General features: G+C 43.8%; 1 protein-coding gene across 1 annotated transcript in view; it reads right to left on the reverse strand.

Moving 5' to 3' along the window:
* Nucleotides 1–4419: 4419 nt before the first annotated feature.
* Nucleotides 4420–21522, reverse strand: part of PAX2 (paired box 2) — an 84065-nt gene continuing 66962 nt past the window's right edge. Inside the window, exons 7-9 of the mRNA XM_055720799.1 lie at nucleotides 15656–15757; nucleotides 9569–9655; nucleotides 4420–8202 (exon numbers count right to left, since the gene is read on the reverse strand). Of these exons, the coding sequence (XP_055576774.1) occupies nucleotides 8081–8202; nucleotides 9569–9655; nucleotides 15656–15757 (311 nt within the window). The 3' untranslated portion in view covers nucleotides 4420–8080. The remainder of the gene's footprint in view (nucleotides 8203–9568; nucleotides 9656–15655; nucleotides 15758–21522) is intronic.

Raw genomic sequence — 21522 nt, forward strand, 5'->3', positions numbered from 1 at the left:
AGACAAGGGGGGGGTCGGCTGCATGGACAAGGAACAGTGGGAAAAGGTCCTCTCCAAGCAGCTGCTATGGAATGAATTTTCAGGTAGAGTTTTGAACCTGAAATGATCAAACATGCTTTGCATGGGCAGCTTCCACCAAAATGTCACAAAGCAGAAGGCAGGAAAAAACCCAAGTCTTTGACAAGCTTTGGTATCAGACCAGCTCTGTCAGCCTTGCCAGGAGTTACAGGGCTATTTCCAGGTCTTGTGACATTTGCTTACGAAAGCACTAGACCACAGGGTCCTTGCCATGCAGTGAGACTCTGTTTTCACTGAATGTGAATTTCTGACTCTTGCGGTGGAAGAGGCACAATTAATAACATAGCTGTAGATGTCTTGAGAACACTAAAATTATAAGTCAAGCAAGAGTTGTTTCGGTTTTGTTTTATATACATGTATATAAATATACATATATACAAAATGGTATCTGCTACGTACAAATTACGCTATTTCCAGTCAATGTTGTGAGCTTTATGTGTACTTGGTCCATGATTTTTCAAGTATTGAGGGGCTGGCAATACAGACTCTAACAAACTTGCTTTGCTTCACTGCAGGTAGCTCCTGAATCACTTAACTGTCCTAAGGATATTCCCAGCTTTTTTTCTAAAGCAGACAAGAATTTATGTACAGACTGTCTATTATGCATGTGTTCATTAACCGCTACTTGTTTAGTGAGCTGATCCTTCCCTTAATATTTTAAAGTATTTTCCTTTGGATACAATCATCACTCTGTAGATCTACTAGATGATAGTTTTCAGGATCAGTTTTTTCCTTTAAAGCATTGGTGCTGTTCTTCCATTTTTGCTGTTCCCTAGGTCCTTACAGTTTTTCAGTACTGATTATGCGTCCAGTAAATTCATCCGCTGCCTCAATTAATACTTTCAGATGTGTATCATCTTTATTTGCCTACATCTCTTTAAAGAATGTATTTATTTTTAAAGAAGGTTTGTCATCATCTCAGAATGTTCAAACTTATCTTTATTTTTCTTGTCAGAGGAATCATAAAGAGGTTTTCTTAACTTAGTGTTTCATAATCTCTTACAATATCATTTTCCTCATTAGGAGACAGACTGTGGTGCTCTTTTTAATTTCATCGCACATTTTCACACCCAGAACTCCCATTGATTATGCAGGATTACTAAAGCAACGTAACAGTAGTTGGAATGGTAGAAATAGCTCTTTCATGCAAGCATTTCTTTCTGCAACATATACAAGTTCTTCAAAATTGCCAAAGTTTTGCTATAGATCTATCATCAGTTGTAGAGACTTAGGCAGAAATGTCAGGCTGTGATCCTCTGGGCTGTATTCAGTGCAATACAAATGAGATGATCATGCTAGTTTCTAAGTGTTTCTTCTAAGATTATTTGGCCAGGATTAATTTTGAAAATCCATTTTGCTTTCTTCTGGTGCATCTGTCTGTTGATTTGTAGCCTGTCTTTCACCTCTGACGGTGAATGTACATTAGTAATTTCTTTTTATTCCACTGAGTTTGACATCCAGGATCTCATCTGTTAATCCACTGTTTGATTCCTATCACCTAAACTTCGGTAGATAAAGAAAATTCTGGCACATGAAAGATTTCAGAGTCTTGGAGTCCAGTTTTGTTCTGATTTTGAGCGTAAGCCTACCCCTGCATCGCACCCCAGGCCTGCCTCGCGGGCGGCGGACCCTGCAAACCCAAAGCCTCTGACTTCAAGAGAGTTGCCAGGCAGTTCTGCTGCAGTGTTGTGAAAATTGAATTGGTTTTACAGACTGTTTGGATTTGAACAAATTTACTTTCAGTTATGGAAAATGCCCTGTTGGAGGATTTTCAGCCTATTCTTGTAATGCTGCAAGGGGAAAATATAAACTGAAACAAAAGGAAATACTTTAACTGCCTGATGAGCAAAGGCTTCATAAAAGCATTTGATTTCATGACAGCACTTCTGCACAGGCTTTCCTTAAGATACACACATGCAGCAGCAGAAAATGTGGCCCACTGGCTTTCATGAGCTGTTGTGAGAATATTTTTAAATGCCTAAAAATTGTAGAAGCAAAATTGGTTTTGCCTAGCTTGACTCCTTGCTACATTTTTACCCTGCCTCTATGACCTTAAACTGCATCTGACTTCCTGCAGAATTAATGCTTGACTGAGGGAAAACAGAGTGAATACTTAAGTATTTGGTATGTTTATAGCATACCTTAATGTAATGCCTAGCTCTTTGTTAGGCAGACGATGAATGGCTTGGAGAATGGTTATTAATGACATCGCATTTGGGTTTGCCCCCCGGTTGACCAAGACAGATAGAGATTAAGAGAGAGCAGGATATAATAAAACAACAAGCTAACAGAATTCCTCTCATGGAACTAAAACAAGGGTAGCAGAGAAGTGGGGAGCTGAGAGCTGTCAGCCACCCTCGCTTTATTGCGACCTCGTGCACAGGCCCCCAGTGCTCTGATGGAGCATCAGGGCTGATTCTGGAAGACTTAAAATCCTCCTAGGGATGTGTTGAGCCAGTGTTGCTCATCCCCAGCTGGGGCTCTGAGGAAACAGGCATAGAGGGGAAGGGGAGTTTGGGTTACCTGATGTTGTGGCTACCCAAGAGCATTTTGATTTTCTGAACTAGCTGGGGATACCTGATGTGTTATGGATCATTGGGAGTCAGTCGGGTGAGATCAGTAGAAGAGGGAGTCCTGCTGGCAATGAATGAATAGGAGCAGGGTGGGGGCTGGCGGGGGCTCAGAGGCTGGATTGCAGTGTAGGGTGTTGCAGACACGTGTGCTGCCTTCCGTCACATGGCGTGGTGGTTGTTAGCAATGATAGTGTTGTTTACATGGTGCCCGAAGGGTGCTAGGTGCAGCAAATTAACATCCTGGAGACCTCAAGGGGAATCCACTGCAGAGAGAAGCGCTGGGGAAGGGGGGAGTGGGACGGGAGAGGAGAGAAAGAGAAACAAGCCAGAAGCCACAAAAATGACATACAAAAAAAAAATTGTTTTTATTTCTCATGTGCACAAAAAGAGAAAAGAAAAGGGTCAAACAGAACTGAAGCAATGAGGAAAAGCCAAGAGTGGCTGCAGCAGCCTAGAATGGATATGACCCTGTACTTGGCACTGGCCCCCTCCCCTCCATGATCTCATTTCTAGCTTAGCCTGGAGAGCATCGGCAGGGCTGCTTACGGTTGGATTTGTCATCAGTTCTGTAATTGTCACTGTTCGGTCCCTCCTTCCTGCTTTGCAAGTTTGCCACTGTCCTGGGCCCAGCCAAGGAGCACACTGTGGTATTTGTGGGGTCCCTCAGAAGCCCTCATTCTGTCAGTGCCAAAGGGGGCAGCTATGACTCATTTATTTTCCCAGAGGGGTGCTTTTCCTTAGGGACAAAAGGGTGGGGCTTTTGCAACAGTTCAGCAACCCAAAAATTCCTTTAGGAAAATGTTCATGTGCATATATAATTATATACTCAAGAGGAGAAAGAGATGCAGGGCTTTTTGTTTTCCTTTCATTGTTTAACATCCTCACATTCATGTTGTGATTAATTCTGAAGTCTTACTCTGAATTTGAATCACTGCTACCGATGGGTCAGAAAGATGTGGACTTCTCCCTGTTTCCACAGCAGGGCTCATTGCCACCAACATCCCCAGCAGATTTACAGGTCACAAGGGTGCCAGCTTGAATGCGTCCACCTCGTGCAACCCTCCTCCCATCTTGCCCCACATCCTGTTGGGCCAAAAAAATACAGGAGCTTCAGAGAACAGGACTCAGTAGTGCTGCCCAGTTTTAAATGCCATGGTCCCTGTTGCTTCTGGTGAAGCATGGCATTTGAGAGCTCATGAGATTCTTCCCCCGCAAAAATAATGGTGACAGAAGGAGATCCAGTCACACAACATTTCTGCTTCGTCCATTAGATAAAGCAAATGTAGCAGCAAAGCTAAGAATGATAGAAGAAGAAAGATGTGAAGGGAAAGCTAAGGAAGAATAAATAAATGAAGAATGATTTGTGAGAAAAAGAGAGAAATGTAATAGAAACATTAATTATTATTCAGAATAATACTTAACACTTCGATAGAATTTTCTTTCCAGGATCTCAAAGCACTGAGCCGGTGCTAATTAATTCAGCTGCACAATCCCCCTGTGAACTAGGAACTGTTGTTATCCCCATTTTACAGAAGATTGGAATTGAGACACAGGGGGGAAATTGGACTTGACAAAGGTTCTCTAGAGCCACGAGGAGAACTGGGGAGTCTGAGGTCCCAGATACCTGCTCTCCATCAGTAATCCTGTTCCCTCTCTGGACAGAAAAGTACATTGGGAATGAAGAATAATAAAAGAGAGGGATAGAAACAGAATGGAAAGAGGGTGTGAGAAAGAAATGGGAAAGGGAAGAGACAGCAGAATGGAGGAGAGAGATGTGAGTCATAGACTTCACTGGATTTTGCATAGTGATTTCTTCCTCCAATTATTTCTCATTTTTTCCTGTAAAACTTTTTAAAGAACAGAAAAAAAGCCCAAAATCCACCTATAACAAAGCAACTGTTGGCCTGTTGGGGAAGGGGTCCTTCCAAGGTTTGGCTGTTCCCTCAGGTTCTGGATTTGTGCTGTGCTTTATTGAACATACTGTTTTGTTTTCAGTGAGCACAACGAGACTTGCACAGTACAGACAGTGTGTTCCTTATCTACAGGATGAGACGAGGTTGTTTTAATAACTACCATGATGAAGATGGAGATGAACTTATATACAAGAGGAATTGCCTTCACATTACACACATTATCTTCCTACAAAGCAGCAATTGTTTTTGCAAATAACATAATATTAAATAATTGGTAGAATTTTTGCGTTTCCTGCATAGTCCAGTCTAATGGAATCTATATGAATATTGATGGTTTTCTTCTGCATAATATCACCACATAAATCCCTGTGTCAGATACTAGACTTTAGCTATAATACTGCTTTACAATGCATCCACCGACTGTAAATCAAAACAACCAACACAAGAAACTCTTTGGCAAATGTAGTTCAGTACATTCGCATGGGGGTCTACAGATGGTGGTGGAAGAGGATTAGACTGCCCGGTCCTTTGCATAATTCTGCTTTCCTTTTCATTTTCCTGGTCAAACTACATGCCGTACTTATGAACTTTCCAGACCAATCCAGTGCCTGGTGGAAATCCTCTTTTATCAGTGGAGTTACACCAACAATGGATTTGGCCCTCCGAGGGTCAAATCAAGCCAGCCATGAGTAAGCCAACCAAAATCCTGCTTTCATACCCTAGCTCGTGTCTCAAGTTTAGCACAACACCATCATAAAAATAAGCATTTCTGAGCTGCTAGCTTCTCTTGAGGTGGCCCCTGGACTGCAGGTCACCAAGTGTGAGGCAGGACAGTCTCCTTTTCTCTAGCCTCCTCAGGAGGTTCTCCTTGCTGGTCCTGGGATTTACTGCCTCTGCCCCGACCACCCGCTGCGTGAAACGGGGTGGTGCGCAGGGAGAGCAAAGGCTGTACTGAGACACTAAAGGGGAGACTTTGCTAACAGGGTCCAGCATCTGTCTGGTGTCTGTGGAGGAAAACAGAAGGAGTGGTGAAAGTAAATTTTCAGAAATTACTCAGAATTTGCTTCTCATACAGAATAAGATGAGATAACGGGCCAAATTCTGGTCTTGGTGACAGTGTAACAACTCCGCTCTTTGCAGCAGGTCACTCAGAGGTAAGACATGCAGAATGACACTTTTAATAGAACAGGAGTAACCTCTTTGATTTTATTCTGTACAGGAACAGATTTTAGCTCTATATCTTCTATGTAAACATCCCGCCAAATACCCTTATCATTTGGGCACCCCAATAAAGAAGACACAGACCTATAATCAGCTAGAGCCATGCAAGGGCTAAAAGTGTTAGGTGAAAGGGGCCTTTGGGATCAACACAGCTGTTTACTGATGATGGATTTCATACATACAAGTTAAACTTGGAGACAGAATACCGAGTCCACAACCACATCTCCTCTGAGGCTTGGAACTTTGGATTTTATACATAATGTTGGCTGTACAGATTGCTCCGCTGTTCGCTTTTATGCCCTTCGGGGGTTTGATTCTCAATCCTGTCTTTGTCCATGGACAGTAGCCCACAAGTTTTATCTGAAACCTCTCTAAAACAACACAGATCTACTTTGGCAGACTTGATGCCCTGGGGACAGGCTATAGCTGCCTTCATGTTTTCTTTGAGTATTTTTTAGGAAGTGTCAGTGCAAGGAACAGTTTATGAGTTTGCTGACGATACAGGAGTAATAAGCGTTTCTATTGACAGTTAGCCTTTTGCAGAACAGTGTTTGCCAGTCACTTGGGAACCAAAAAGAGCAGAGAATCCCTAGAGAATCATCAGGTGAGCATTTGGGTAAGGGGTAAATACTAGGGGTGCACAATATAGGATTGAAGATGAAAAGATGGGGCTGTATGTTGGGACTGGCTGGTTGAATGCAGGCATATGGATTTGAATGAAGGCCTATAAATTAGTAGGTGTATGAGCAGATGGGCTGGGAATCGAAGGGGGGCCGTAACAGCAAGGCTGCAGTGGTTAGGAAATTAGGTGTTGGGCACAGATCATGAGGCTGTTGTCACCGGCAGTGAGGGTCTGGAGAATGGGTGCTGGACGTATCTAAAATTGCGAGAGTTGGGATGAGGGTGAACTGAAGTCATCACAGGTACAGGGGTTAAGGTGAAGGAGAAGAGGCTAAGGGCTAGGGAACCAAGCAATAATCCCAGCCAATCCTGAATTTGTCCATCTCAGTCTCAGCTGTCCAGAGGGCAATCAGATGGGCCCACATGAAGCCCCACTCTTTCCACCACACAGCGCAGCTAGAGCGCAGCTGGGCTTGTTTTCTTTGTTTGCCAACCAGTGACATGGAAAACGTTTGTTGACTCAGAGTGCTTTTTTTGTCGACTGATGTGTTTGGTAACTTTGTCAGATGTGACTTGTCCACACTGCTCCCCAGAGACAGGATTTGGGAAAGGGGAGGAGGAGGAGGCGACAGGGGTGGAGCTGGCATCCAATCCTCTCCAATACCACCATCCCATTGTAGTGCAAAACAGAAAGGAAACAAAACCCTAGAGTGAAAGAGGAGCATCAAACGTCAGAGGAACTTGTCTGCCATTCAGGTGGCGGGGAGGGATGGGACTTGGAGTTTTATTTTTGTAGGGTTTTTTAATTATTATTTTGGTTTTTTTGTTGTTTTTGTTTGCTTGGGTTTTTTAGAAAATTGGGGATTTGTTCTTTTTTTTTTTTTCTTTTTACAGACCTTCATGACAAAGCATAAAAACACAGTTATATTTATATATCTATTTATATATTTCTTCATTCCGTTGGTTGGTTTGTAAATGTTGCTCCATCCTCCTGTCTGAGCTGATTGTGTGTCACAGAAGTTGTGGGTGTGTGTGAGGTTCCTCCCGACTCTGGCCTGCAAAGCCGCCGCGCACGAGGTGCAGCCGACCGTGGGGGGCTGTGCTGGAGCGTGGGGATGAGGTGCGCAGAGAACCCCTCGCGGGGCGCAGGTCCTTGGTCCTTTTCTTCATTGCCAGGCGGGGCAGGTCTCTGCACTGCCATCTCTGCTCTAGCCAGACCGTTCCCTCTGTCCTGGGGAACAGGGTGAGCATCGCGGGTTGCACATGCCGAAGGGTCCGCCATGGGAGACCGTATCTTTGGGGATCAGTGTTTCAGGAGCGGCGATCTCCCCTGCTTCCCCTGGCCCCTACCGCTCCCAGAAGAAGGGGGTCCCATAAGGCAATGGTTGCCAGCTGCATTGCTTCCCAGTCCCCCTGAAGTCCTGGAAGCCGAGGGGGCTTGGTGGGGCTGCACTTGGCCCAGGCGCGGTGGAGGGCTCCAGCAGGAGAAGCCGCTGGGCCACAGGCTCTTCCCAGCACGGGGGGAGCGGTGGGGGTGGGGGGCAGGGGAGGGCGGGGGTCTCAGTCTTGTGTGGTGAGCGCTTGGTCCGGTGCCTTCGTGGCGAAGAGGAAGGAACTGGACTGGGGAGGAACGGAGAAGGTCTCTTCACCCTTCCCAGGGATGGAGGGAGGTGATCAGACAGGTACAATGTGGAGGCCTAAGCTGTCGCCCTGCAGTTTCATGTGGTTTCCATGGTAACTAGTGGCGGTCATAGGCAGCGGCAGCAGTGGGAGGTGCGGAGCCCCGGGATGTGGCACTATAATAATAAGGGGAACCTGAAAGTTAACACAGGAGAAGAATGGACTGGTTGAAAGGACAAACAGTAAAAAAAAAACAAACAAAAAAACCAAACCAAACAAAAAAACCAAACCAAAACAATCAAACGAAGAAAAGAAGCGAAGGAGAACTGAAAAGGAAAGGAAGAAAGAAGAAGAAAGGAACCAAAAGAACAAATTTGGGGACTCTGCTCTTAATGGGGCTAGGGAAAGGCAATCAGTGGAGGCCAGGCAAGGACTGCGTTTCTGTGTGGAGATGATGCTACTGTGGCCGCTGGCTCTGGAGCCCCTCTATGGGAAGGAGATCCTTTTGCTCCTGGCCATCAGTAAGCTGCTGAGAGGGAAGCCCATGAGCGCTGCAGCACAAATACGCCACACCTGATCTGCAGCCACAGAGGAAGTGTCAGGGCCAGATAGCCTCAACATATCTGACAAAGTATAACAGGTCACTTTTAAAACCAGGAGGGGAGAAATTAAACAAAATTACAGGGTTTTATTGTTTGGGATTTTGGTCGCATTTGGTATGAAAGCTCTCTAGATGTTTATTGAATGTGTGTTAAATAGTGATTGATTATTAAGATCACATTTACTGAGGTTTAACAACACTAGAGTGAAATGTGCATCTATTACCCAGTTGTTAAACCTCAGTAAATATGTAAGTAATAATCACAGCTGATTTATTTTTCATATAATAAATCTTTTCCTATTCCCTTGCAAAAAAACGTTGTGTTAGAAGACACAGTCTTTGCGGAGTTTTTTTTCCCCTCCGAAAAAAACCCTGACTCTTTCTGGGCATATTAGTCACTGAAGATGGATCTACCCTTGCAAGAAATCTCTACAGGCTATTATAAACCTAGTGATGCAGGCTGCCTCCCACTCCGGACACTGTTCCAACTGGCCTGATAGGAAGAACTTCTATGGGATTTCCAGATCCCCAGCAGCTGGCTCTGGGTGTAGCTTGAGAGAGGAGTGAAACCTCATCTGGGTTTTCAATCAGATCCTGAATGGATGCTGATTGCAGCCTGAAAGAGTAGCAGAACCTGAGTTTAACTTCTGATCTAATGTAGAATGAACTGTGGATGCAGCCCACAGAGAAGCCAGAGCTGAATTGGAATTCTGAACCATCTCATGGAAGTGTCATCGGCTTCAGAACACATACAAAACACACATGAGGTGTATACCCATCTAGATGCTGGACTGGAGAGTGAGGGAGAAGGCCTCTCACCTGCTCAAATACTTGAAAACCCCTCTTTAGGGGGGAAAAAAAAAAAAAAAAAAAAAAGAAAACAAAGAGACAAACAGAAGGAGCGCGAAGCTGGGGGTGTGCTGTGGGAAAGAGGTACTCACTTAGTAATGCAGGGTTGCTGAACCGCCAGGCCTCGTTGTAGGTTGTGTACTGAGGGTGGCTGTAGGGATTCCCTGAGAACTCGCTCCCTGGAAGAAAACAAGGAAGGTGTGAAATATGGTTAGGAATGAAGATTTACATCTGCTTTTCCATCAAGCCAGCATTCGTGCCAAATCCGTATGCCAACATAAAAACTAGCATACGTACCTTCCTAGCCCAACTGAGACTGTGCCTTTGAGGACACTGTAGTTTGTTCAGTGCAGTGTTACTCACCCATAAAATTTAAACTTATAAAGCTGACCTTTTCAGAATCAAGAAATTAGTTTAAAATAATGAATTTCAGTAATACAAATAAATAAAATGGTTTACTTTTCGTTGCCTTCTGACTTCAGTTCCTCAGGTTGCAGTGGGATTGCATGTGCAGGTTTTTTCGGCAATTAGCCGTCAGCTTTCTTTTAAATAGGATCTAAGGTTCTCAAGGCAGCAGACATGGGAGCTTGATGGGACAAGTTCACAATAAACACATTGGGATTAGCAGTGCTGTTGATGGCGATAGGTATTGTCATGTTTTGTTCACAGGGTACTGAGGGTGATGATGTTTTTGTGTAGAAGAGTACTGTTCATTTTTGGAAATGGTCTGAGAGCAGGGTGGGCTTAAATACAAACCAAAATGGAAAACGTATGAATCACTCTTTCTTACTCTATATGATGATGGTAGCCAGAAAACTGATTCATATATGATTAACCCCACCTTTATGCTTAGCTAGTGAGTTACATAGAAAACTTGCTGTATTCCAGTTCTGGCAGATAGTTTTCTAATGATTAGCACGTTAGGTACTACTCTGAATCTGAAAGGCAAGCTGAGCTACAGCATCCTTTTTCACATTCAGTAAAATGGGCCCAAACCAAAATACTTGCGAGCTTTGTGATCCAATAAGGCTCTGACCCAAGATTTGAATGTTGTAGAGTCTTCTTAAATATTCATTCTTATTGTGCATAAGGAGCTGAGTCTCCTTGTTTTATAGAAGGCTGTGCACAGCTGAAGGAATTGTATGTGGTAACTGAGGAGGTATGGTGCTGCATTGAAAATAAATCTCCCAACATTTAAAAATGTATGATTCTGTTAAGTAAAAATATGCCATTATCTGATCATAAGCTCAATTTAATGCAGTGTCAATAGACTGGGGACAATTAATGCAATATGAAAGGTATTGTGCGGTTAAAAGACAGTGAAAGAACAGTGTGACTATTGGCTTCTGGTCTGCCCTGGGGCAGGAAAAGAGCTGTTAGGAGAGAAGTGTTTGTAAAGCACCTGGGGTTCCTGCTAGATACCATGGAATAGGGAAAGAGGGCAATGCAAGGCACGCTGGATGCCTGTGATACAATTACCAAATAAATGTCAATTAATTATACTGTAATCTCCGCAAATCTCCCCTCACCGGAGGGTTAAAGCCAAACCCACAGATTCTTCAATGGTGAAAATTAAGTCTGTTGAAGTCAGGGGATTTGCCGTGGTTTAAACATGAAGAGAATCTGTCCAGCCAGATTTTTCAAAGACACACTGTGTAATAACCAAAGAAGTCAGTTTGAAAATGTCTACATATCAAAATGAATCATCATCCAAAGCTGTTTTAGCCACAGTAGTTTTTAGTTTCAGCATTCAAACCTCATTTTGTGTGACGGACCTTTCTAAATACTGTTTTAGTGATAATTGACTCAGCATATTTCCATATCTAGAAACATCCTCCACTGAAAATCTTGACAGCTGGCTGGGAACAAATAGGTGAAACCTGCTATGGTGACCAAGATGCTGTGGGATAGGATACAAAGGCAAAAAGCAATGCATAGTCCAGAGTTAGCTCTAACTGAAGTGAGTTATCTGTGAGATATACCGGAATGAGTTTGCCCCCCAAAGAAGGAAAAAAAACCTATCTGGATGAGAATTTCTGCTTTGAAATGCCTCATATAAACTTATGTCACTTCTCTGCATGGAGAAAAGTTGTTCTGCTATTTCAATGCTTCTCTCTCGCCCTCTTCTGAGTTGTCACCCTAAACTGTTTATAGTGTTCCTAAAGCACGGGTTAAGTAGAGGAGAAAAAGCCCCAGCTATGGAGAGCTGGGGAGGAGGGAGGGCAGCCACTGGAAACAGTGTTTATTGACGAGGAGTGAAAGCATGCATGCAGCAGGATAATGAGCTTTTGAGCTCAACTGTGACCAAGAGGAACTGAGCTATCGCCTTCCCCAATCACTAATGAAACAAGTGTAATTTCCTCATCAACATTGGATTCTGTTTAACGACTCCCTGCCGTTGCCATCACCAGCCCTCTGCAGACTCTGCGCTGCTCTGTGTAAACTGCAGTTCCCTTCACTGGATGCTCACTTCACCAAAACAGTTTGCAGAAACTAGATGGCCTTTCTGGGAGAGATGAAGAATTAAGGCAGGGATCAAAGGTTCTCTGTTACCTGTGCAGGAAACCTCTCTCAGACACATGGGTTAAGCATAGCACAATACCTGATTAATCCTTCTTTGAGGAACTAACTCCTGCTTTTTCAGGTCTGTGCTCCAGGACTTACATCCACACCTACAGCCTGGGACCTGCCGTTATGGGCAAGGGCAAAGGCAGGATATGTATCACACCACATCATCCGCATAAACCTCAGAGATACTTGCATGCATGACTGACCATGTTGCATGGACGTAATGCTACTGGAGACAAGCTCCTCTCTAGGCTATACAAGTAGAAGTCTAGTGAAAGGCTGTCACGGATAGAACAAAGCGGCTTTGGTCAGCACTGGTCAAACAATCTTCTCAGAAACAGTTTTCCACTGGAAAATGCTGTCTCATCGAAATGGAAATGTTTTGCATGAGCCTGTCAGTTTCAATGGAGTTTTGGAAAGAAAAGTTCTGAAATGATTGCAAATTGAAACAAAGTATTATGTTTCAACTTTCTTGTTTTGTTTCATTTTGCCTTTCTCATCTCATTTAATTTCCTTTCAATTCTTTTATTATTTTAATATGTCTTGACATCTAGAACATGTTGACATTATTGAAATGTTTCATCCTGATGTTTGCAAAATGAACTATTTCGATTTTGATTCCTCATACGAACACAAGAGGAAAGCAAATGTAAAAAACCACAGTGTTTTGCATGGCTTGGAAATTCTCATTTCTGACCGGTTCTATTTTTAGCTCTGTGCCTTTATGTAGAAAAGACAGGGCACCTTTTTATATTCACTTACATCTGGACAATGAGGTTTGTTTGCGCGCCAGTATGTTTCTTAAAGATACTCCCCGAGTGGCTGTCTTGCTGGCTTCTTGTTTGCAGTGTATTTAAAGCGCTGGCCCCTGATCTTTCTCAGCCTGAGGGCATGTAACAAACTGTTGGCAACATCATATTTGTTTTCTCAGTTCAACCTGGACTCTCAACAGAGGTTGCAAGCAGGCACAGAGGATCAATCTCATGAGGCCTATACTCTGTGCAATCTGTGCTCTGGGAACCTTTACTAACAATATTTCTTGGTATCTGTATTTAAATCTTGGCACGTTTAGTCTTTTAATACAGAAACCATGAGGCATGAAGTAAGCCTAGCAGGTGGCAGGTTCAGAACAAATAAGGGATGTAGTTTTCACATAATATGCAGTTAAGCTGCAGAACATCTTACCATAGGTTGCTACAGATGCTGAAGGCTTGTATGGGTTCAAGAGATACCGTTCAAGTTTGTGGAAGGGAAACCTATCCAGGGTGTTTAATACTAAATAGAAAAATACTAAATCTGGTGTAGGAAGTCTCTGAGCTGCAGCTTGTTGGAGGCTGGGAAAGCTTTTGAGAAAGCACCGATACATCCTTCCTCTACTCTTATACCCTTCCCCAGGCATTCACTTTTGGCCCCTGCAGAGAGTAGTGGCTGCAGAGATCTGTGGTGTGACCCATTAAAGCCAAGTCTTCTGTTCCTTCCCAGGAAGCCTCTTTATCTCCAGCTTGTGGGCTTCCATCAGGTTAGAAGACAAGAATAGAAGGGCTGCCAGGCTGGGTCTGACCAGTGGGCTATGACTGAAACAGCCAGAGCTTGGTGCTCTGTGGAAAGAGGGAGCAACTACTGCAGGATGCCCAATTAGGACACTGGGAAAACTTCCTCTAATTGAATATTGACATCAGGTGTAATGTAAGGATATCCATTTGACTTGAATAATCTTTTTTTCTTTGAAGTGTAACTCAACTTTTTTCTTTATCACCTGCTCCTTTTCCTTTTGGGGGTATTTGTGTGGTTTTGGGGACACTGCTGTCTTATGGACAAGTAGCCTTCACATTTAAGGAACTGAAATACCCTATTCTTGGATAAGCGGCTCCTGTCATATTAGTGGTCTTAAGATTTTTGTCCCAGTTTAGATGCCACTATCATCCTTGCAATGAGGATGTTAAACTTACATAGCAGTTACTGAACAGTTGAGAACAGTTAGAAGTTGAGAAGAGCCTGTTTTTTAAAAGTACCTATTCAGAGACCCAGCTACTTTGGTGTTATTAAATATTTCAACATGCCACAACCTTCTATAAGTTTTGACCTATAACTGACTTTAATATTGACAACTGCATCTACCTAGTGTTACTGTGTGGGGTTTTTTAATTGATTTATATTGTCTTAATGCTTCTCTGCTTCTGGAGCTAAACCATCTCCTTGAAAAATTTAGTGTAGAAGGAGATGCCCTAAAATTTGCCAACTCTGCACCACCCCAAAAGTTCTGCAAACTGGTCAACTATTCCAAGGGACTAAAGTGGGGGTGAGGATGGGACCAATCCACTATTGTTTCCTGATCTGGAGGTCAATCTCATCTTCTTCACAACATAGCCCAAGATTTTGTTCTGCCTTAGGACTGTAAGCTGTAGGTAGCTTGTTAGCTCTGTGACCATAGGTATTAGCCAGTACTCCATGGTATATAAGCAGTGATTTGTCATTTAAAGACGTTAAGACTTTGACTCGCAAACATTTCCTATCAGCCATATTTTCACTGTCCTCGCTATAGTGTATGTTCATTTAGCTAGCTGTTCCGAGATTCGGATGAAGGTTAAGTTAGGCTTTTCGCTCATAAGCCCTGGCAAATCATATCACAGTGATCTAAGAGCTTTCTGTCATCTGCTTTCTGCTGCTTTAGTTCTGGAGTCATCCCTTCAGTAGCAGAGGTTGCTGAATGGACTGTGTACCTGCTCATTAGCTGTCACGACTCACAACCGAGGGCAGTAACACAAACAGAAATCAGTGGCAAGTGAAGTTCTGAGCTGCGGTGGCTGAGAAACAAAAATCCTGCCTCTTAATTTATCTGCTGGGGATAACTGTCATCAGAGGAGCCGGGAACAGAGCCTGGGGTAAGACAGTCTTCAATTGCCCTAGGGTAAATGTTCTTCTCTTCTCCCTAAGCAGTGGGAGAATCCGTATGCCAAGAGAAGGTATTTCTCCAAAGGCACTGGGTAGCAAAGAAAGAGTTTGCCTTTGGATCTAGGGTTACGTAGGTAGTTTCTTGGATTGGAGGCACTGTCTTACAAACAGGAGATGGGCAAGTAGCTGGTTGTTGAAAGTGAATAGTCAGTTTCTCCTGAAATGCTGTTAATCATTGCTGAGTCTTAGCTAGTTTAGGCTATGGACAGTAGGTCTCCAAAAACTGCGGGTATTAAATTACCATTGATGATTTTCAATTTGATGCCTTGGCTTTAGATAGAAGGTAAGTCCATACCCTAAGTTAGCGGATAGCTGAATATCCTGAGCCATGAGCAGTACATAATAATCTGCACGGGTCATTGGAAAATAATTACATTAGTTAATGAATACTAAGGTTAATTAATTACCAATTAATTGCCACAGGTTACAGATAGCTAGTTGCCCATAGCAGCAGTGAATCAGTTACTAGGGTGAGAGGGATACGTTACAAAAAGGGTTGTTAGCTACATTGGTTATAGGCACCTGATGACTTCTTTATGAAAAGAATAGCCCTTAAGATCAGCAAAACAATAGCAAAGCCAACTGTGAAAGCTCTTACAGTGCTAGTACACTGTTCAAACACGTGTGCACCATTACTGAAGTCTGAGGGGGTGACTTACCAGGAACCATTCCTGCAAGAGTTGAGGTTGGGTAGCTGCCTTGTCCAGTTGGGGGAACATGGGGTGGGTAGCCAGGCAAGGTGGTACTTGCCATATCACGACCTGGAAAGGGAAAGAATCAGGGCAGGTGATCAATAGGGATAAGGTCTTTCAATATTGATTTGATATCACCTTTTGTCCCACTGTCACATGACTAGCAGCTTGGTAGGCAAGTGCTGTGCAGCCTTTGTCTTATGTAAGTGCTGTCCATCCACTGACAATTCTGGGGGAAGGTCGTGGTGCTTTTGATCTCACCCTGTAAGGCTGGATGTTAAAACTTAGTTTTGTGAGGCTCAAAATAATTTGTTTTCTTTCATTGTAGATTTTGGATCTACTTTAAATCAAAATGGCCCTGAGCTGGACAGAGAATGGCAGCATAGTTGCTGCCAGAGTAGCTGAGGTCCTGCCTATATGCAATGGATGCAGTTCCAAAACTGTGGTGATGTTGCTTTAGGGCGTGATCAATGCGCAAGACATTGGAAAGTGATCCAAGAGTTTTCTGTGCCTGTCTGTCTTCCCACCTCTCCATTCACCTGATGATGATTTTAGGCAAGTCATTTCACCTCTCTATGCTTCTTTTTATGCTGCAAACTCTTTGGTGCAAGGGCACACTTTTAGTACATTTGCACAGCGCTTAGCATGAGATCAATACTGGTTGACTCCCTCCAGGTGCTAGTGTAATATATATAACAGGATCATGCAAATTAGTTTGAGTTCCACTTCATTTTTATCACAGGTACCAATTTTTGTTAGCAGTGCTTGAAGTCGTAGTATCTTTTCTCCACCAAAGAAGTAGAGAGGGGTGTGAACTGGGTGGATGATTGTAGTTTATTTTTCATCTCTTAGGAAGTGCAGCTGGAGGCTTCTTGGTTGATGCCAGAGGCATTTCCTCATTTGGACTGGTTAGCCTGAAAATGGGCCAGCCAGAAGGGCATTTGCTGTTAGCGCTTATTGCATTTAAATGAACTAAAATCATCTCAGAAGCTGCTGGGAGTTTCAAGCCAAAACAAAAACAAAACCAACAAAAAAGCAAAAAAAAAAAAGCAAAAAAAAAGAAAAAAAAAGCTAAATAAATTAAGATAATCTTTCCCCCACAGCTGCTGGGAGATTTACAGCTCAGCCTCCAACGCTGCCTACTGAGATCTCAGCCTGTTCCAGGCATCCAAAGCCTTTCACATTTCCTAGGTGAACTGTCGCTCACCGAGAAGTTTGTGCCATTTGTTGTTCCTTTGTTAAATTTTGTCTCTCCTGTCTGTTCTAACTGGAGGGCTGGAGTCTGATTTGCCTTTAGAAGTGACAGGTTAAATATGGCCCGTTAACACCACTGGAGTTACTGGAACCGTGCTGGGATATGCCAATGAAAGAAGAGTAAGAGTTGGTTTAGCTGTACTAGTGGCACAATGGTAACTGGTAAAGCAGGCCCTGGAACAAACATGGACCTTGGCTGGGGAATCAGAAATAAAAAAACCAGTTATACAGCAAAGCAAAAACTAATCAACATGGAGCATTAACCTGAAGGGAGGAAGTTTCTCTGGGATGAGGTAGGCTAAACCAGTGTCATCACTTTCATAGTGATTCATCTTGACTAAAGATTACTAAGGTGGTTTGCTCAAGAAAAAAGAAATGCAAGGTCATTCTTTCTCCATGAAGAGTTTTCTGATCAGTGGCTGATGTTCCTAGCTCACCTCCTCTTAGGTAGTGGCACAGAACCACCAGACAACAGCTGAGCCATTTTCCAGCCACTCCCCAATACTGATAAAAATAAATATATAATGCCTCAGGGATTTATATTCTACACTCTTCTACTCTTATCACCATCATTCCTTTAGTGATTTGTAGCTGTGTGTTAAGCTACATGATTAGCACCTACTAGATGTAGTACTTTTTTTTCCCCTGACATTCTTTTAAGGCAAGAAAGTTCTATGCTTAAAATTCATGTTCTTTTGGTTTCATTTATTGACTAGCCTGAGAAATAACAACAGGTGATGAGTGAGAAAACAGTGTCACTGAAAAGTTAGAGAGAACATTATGTAGCAGCAGGCGAAATTAATTCATTTTGACACTTCCATTCAGGTGGCAACACATATACACTCACTCTGCTACTCGATCTATGCACATACGCCCCTGTGTTTTTATTCAGACATGAGTGCACAGAGGCTGATGTTCAAAACTCAGTGTGGAAAATTCATTGGGAAGTGATCATCTGTCAAATCTCCCAATCTTGAAGAAGAAGATAACAAACAAGTATGGTATCAGCAACATGAATAAGAGTTCCACAGAGAGACTCTGAAAATGCTGTTACATACAAGCAGGCCCCTTTCATTACCTCTTCTCATTACCAACAGGTAGATAGGATTATTAAATTCTTGTACTTCAGGGCTGTGGCAAAGCTAGCACCTATCCTGCTCATAACATGCTTCCAACTCCAGACATTCTCCCTTCTCCAAGAGCCCTCTGGATGAGGAACAGCACCTTCACCACTGTGACATTGTTTGAGCTTCTGAACACTTTCTCCCATGTCTAATTCTCCATAAGGGTCCTAAGGCAAGTGCCTCTCCTGAAACACAGTGCCTTCTAGGCTAGAGGGTGATCATACATGTCTGCATCCCCAGAGACCTATATTGTTGGAGTCTTGTCAGGAGACTCCTTGGCTTAGGAAGTGCTCAGAGCTCAGAGGCACTTGCTGGCTGCAGTAAGATTGGACCAAGACAGTGCTATGAACTCAAAGTCTTCTCTGCTGTTACTTAATGCTGTCCTACAGGGAGGTTTAGAAATGCAAATCTCACCTGACAAGACAAAGGGAGGATGTTAGGTCAAAAGAGAAAAATAATACAGGAACATGAAGGAGACAGAGGTAAGATGTGTTTCTTCAGCACTAGGAACTGCAGTGTGCCCTAAGACTTTGTCTGTTCTGAAGAAGCCCAAATTACATTCTTTGACAGTGGAGTGACAACAGCCTCAGTGGTCACCTAAAATGATATCCACTGTTTCATCCAAGCACCCCCTGAGCTTCTGCAGCAGTGTTGCTTCAGTCACCTTGCGCAGGAGTTTCCCCTGGTACCTACCTGGAACTTGTCCTTCCTCCACATCCTCCCCTCCACCCTGCTGCTTCTAAGTGCTGCCACCTTCTGCGACCTATTTCTTCTCTTCTGTCCTTCCCTTAAAGGCTGCCTACCTCAGGTCTGTATTCCTTCAGCTGTAAGACATGAATAGTCTCTCACCCACCCTTCCTGGTCTGGACATTCAGACGTGACGCTCTGTTTCTTAACTATTTGGTCTGCTGTGTGAAGGCACCAGCTGACACTGACACTCCAAACCAGGAGACTCAAATGTTGCTCACAATGTAGCTGTGGGAGTGCTCACCAGCTGCCTATGTATTTATCTGACTTCAGGGTTTGTACAACCCACACTGAACAACCCTGTCAGGCCTAGAGCTGGCTGGGCTGGTCAAGCTGCTACCATCTGCCTAGGCTAGCACACAGCACCCTTGCTGGGCCTGCAGAACTCAGGGGCTATGGCTATTGAGGCAACATGGGACTTTGCTGTATGAGTGTTTCTGTAATAAGTCCCAGACCCATCCAACGGGGACACCCAGTTGCTTCTAGGTAGTTACAGCTTCTTTTCCCATTTTATGCTAAAAATGAAGGACAGGCATGAAATCTTTTTTTGCTTCTCCATGGAGCTGAGAACACATGCTGCATACACAGAACTGGATCATGGTTGGTTGCTCTGGTTCCCACTTGCACTCAAAGAGCTTGCAGCATTTACTGGTCTCCCCGTCAGATGAAACTGAACCCGTTGCCTGCAGCATCCCCACTGAGTTCGTGGCCAAGGCCGGTTACCTGCTATCAGAGGCTGGCTGCTGGACTGCCCAAAGTGGGCACCATGATGAAGGAAGGCACTGTAGCAAGGCGTGGACGCATCGTCTGAAAGGGCCATGTGGAAGGGCTGAAGATCAGCCTGCCCAGAGCCGACCGGCGTGGTGGGGGTGAAAGGGGTGAGAGAGGCTCCATGAGGCTCTTGCTTTATACTGAGGGGAGAGGAGAGGTTTTCTGTGGTAGGGTAAGGGATGGACACAGACAGACAAAGGGAACAGGGGGAGGAAGAGGAGGGTGGGGAAGGGAGGAGAGGAAGAACAAAATGGGTAAATGAAAATGGAGTGGTTAAAATCTACAGGGAAATTAATTTAAAAACAAAAATAAAAATAAAAAGGTTAGGAGTAGATCAGAGGAGCCAGTGCTGAGACAACAGCAGTAAACGTACCCGGGGGCTAGGCTCTGACCGCAGGGATGCCTCTGCAGGAGCAGCAGGAGATGAGGAGAATGGAGTGCAGTGGCATGGGAGGAGTGGGATGCAGGAAGAGGAGAGGTGACGAAGGGAACATGCAGGAGAGGGAGGACAGGAAGAAGCGTAGGGCTGGGAAGGAGAAGAATGCTCTGAAGCTTCTGTGCTCCCTTTCCTGCTGCTTTCTCTCACTGGCCGAGGGCACATGAAGGTGCTACACTTGCACATTTTGGCCCAGGGAGTTACACTGCTTTGTCTCTTCAAACTCAAGGTAACCTTCCCCAGGAGAGCAGCACTGTTATGAGCATCTTATTGAACAGGATGCTCATTGTAACAGCCAAAGCTTCTCAAGCCAAACTGTGGAAAAGCTTTGACAAAAAAGGTGTAGCTGAAGTTTGAGTTGGTTAAAATAAAAATGGGACTGTGCAATTAATAGGTGGATAGACAAATAGATCAATCAATTGATCATGTTCACAGCGGCACACTTCGGAGCTTTAAGCATAAAAGCAGTCAGAACTGACTCTGGTTGATCGCACAGTATAGTGTTGCCAGACAGATACCTTGACAGAGAGATATAATGGAGGAGAGGAAAAGTGGGTGACTTATAAGAGGTCTCATTTTCATTGTTGTTTGTGTTGGGCCTCCATTTCTGATATGCAGATTTGCACAGGCACAACAGATACAGCTTTGCAACTGCTCTGAACTTGGCTGCCAAGTAAGAGGTTTGGGAATTGGAGAACTCTGTGACCTAAAGCACGATTACTCCAGAACACCCACCGTTGCTGGGTCAGCAGTAATAGAATCCTGTATTTGAACACCTGAAGCTAAGTATGGATGATGTGATCAGATCCAATCCAAATCATCTAGCAAACCATCCACCCTCAGGTGGACAGATTAAAGCCAATAAATGAAAGCCATCTCTCTGCCATGACGGCAAGTGTTGCCAATGGCCTATGAAATAAGTTAGTTCTGGTGGTTTTGATTTATACAGAGAAATAGAAATGTGACATATAATTAGGTCATAAATCTGACTTCATTAATGTAGGACTGCCTTAATTAACTCTAGGCACTTATTACGAGACTGCAATGCTCACCTAGACAATAAAGGGCTGGGCAGTTTCTGTGTGTGAATGCTGTTTATCCTGAGACATTTGTTTCCTAAAGGTTTGCTACCTGGCAAAAACGATGGTTTGCCATCTGTGTTCTCCAAGTACCTCTAACCTGGATGGCCAGCAAAGGCCTCTTGATCACTGACACTCCTTTGCAGCAAAGACATATGTTCATGGTTCCATTGATTGGGAAGGATCAGTCCTGGCCAAAAGGTGTACAGTTCCTCTTTAGTTAGTTTACTTGTGTGGAGTCTCTGGTATGCTGTGAGGATTGTAATTTCTTCTCCCCTTTTGCTATAGGAAGCTCTGTTTGGCAAGGGCCTTTTGTGAAGGATATGGGGGATAGAAGCTGGAGTGCCTGCTTCTTGTTGCACAGTTAATTAAAGTCACCAGAGTAGGCAGCACATCAGTGCCCACCTTCTGCTTTTTACAACT

This window comes from Falco cherrug, chromosome 9 (assembly GCF_023634085.1).
Source record: "Falco cherrug isolate bFalChe1 chromosome 9, bFalChe1.pri, whole genome shotgun sequence".
In the NCBI taxonomy this organism is placed as follows: domain Eukaryota; kingdom Metazoa; phylum Chordata; class Aves; order Falconiformes; family Falconidae; genus Falco; species Falco cherrug.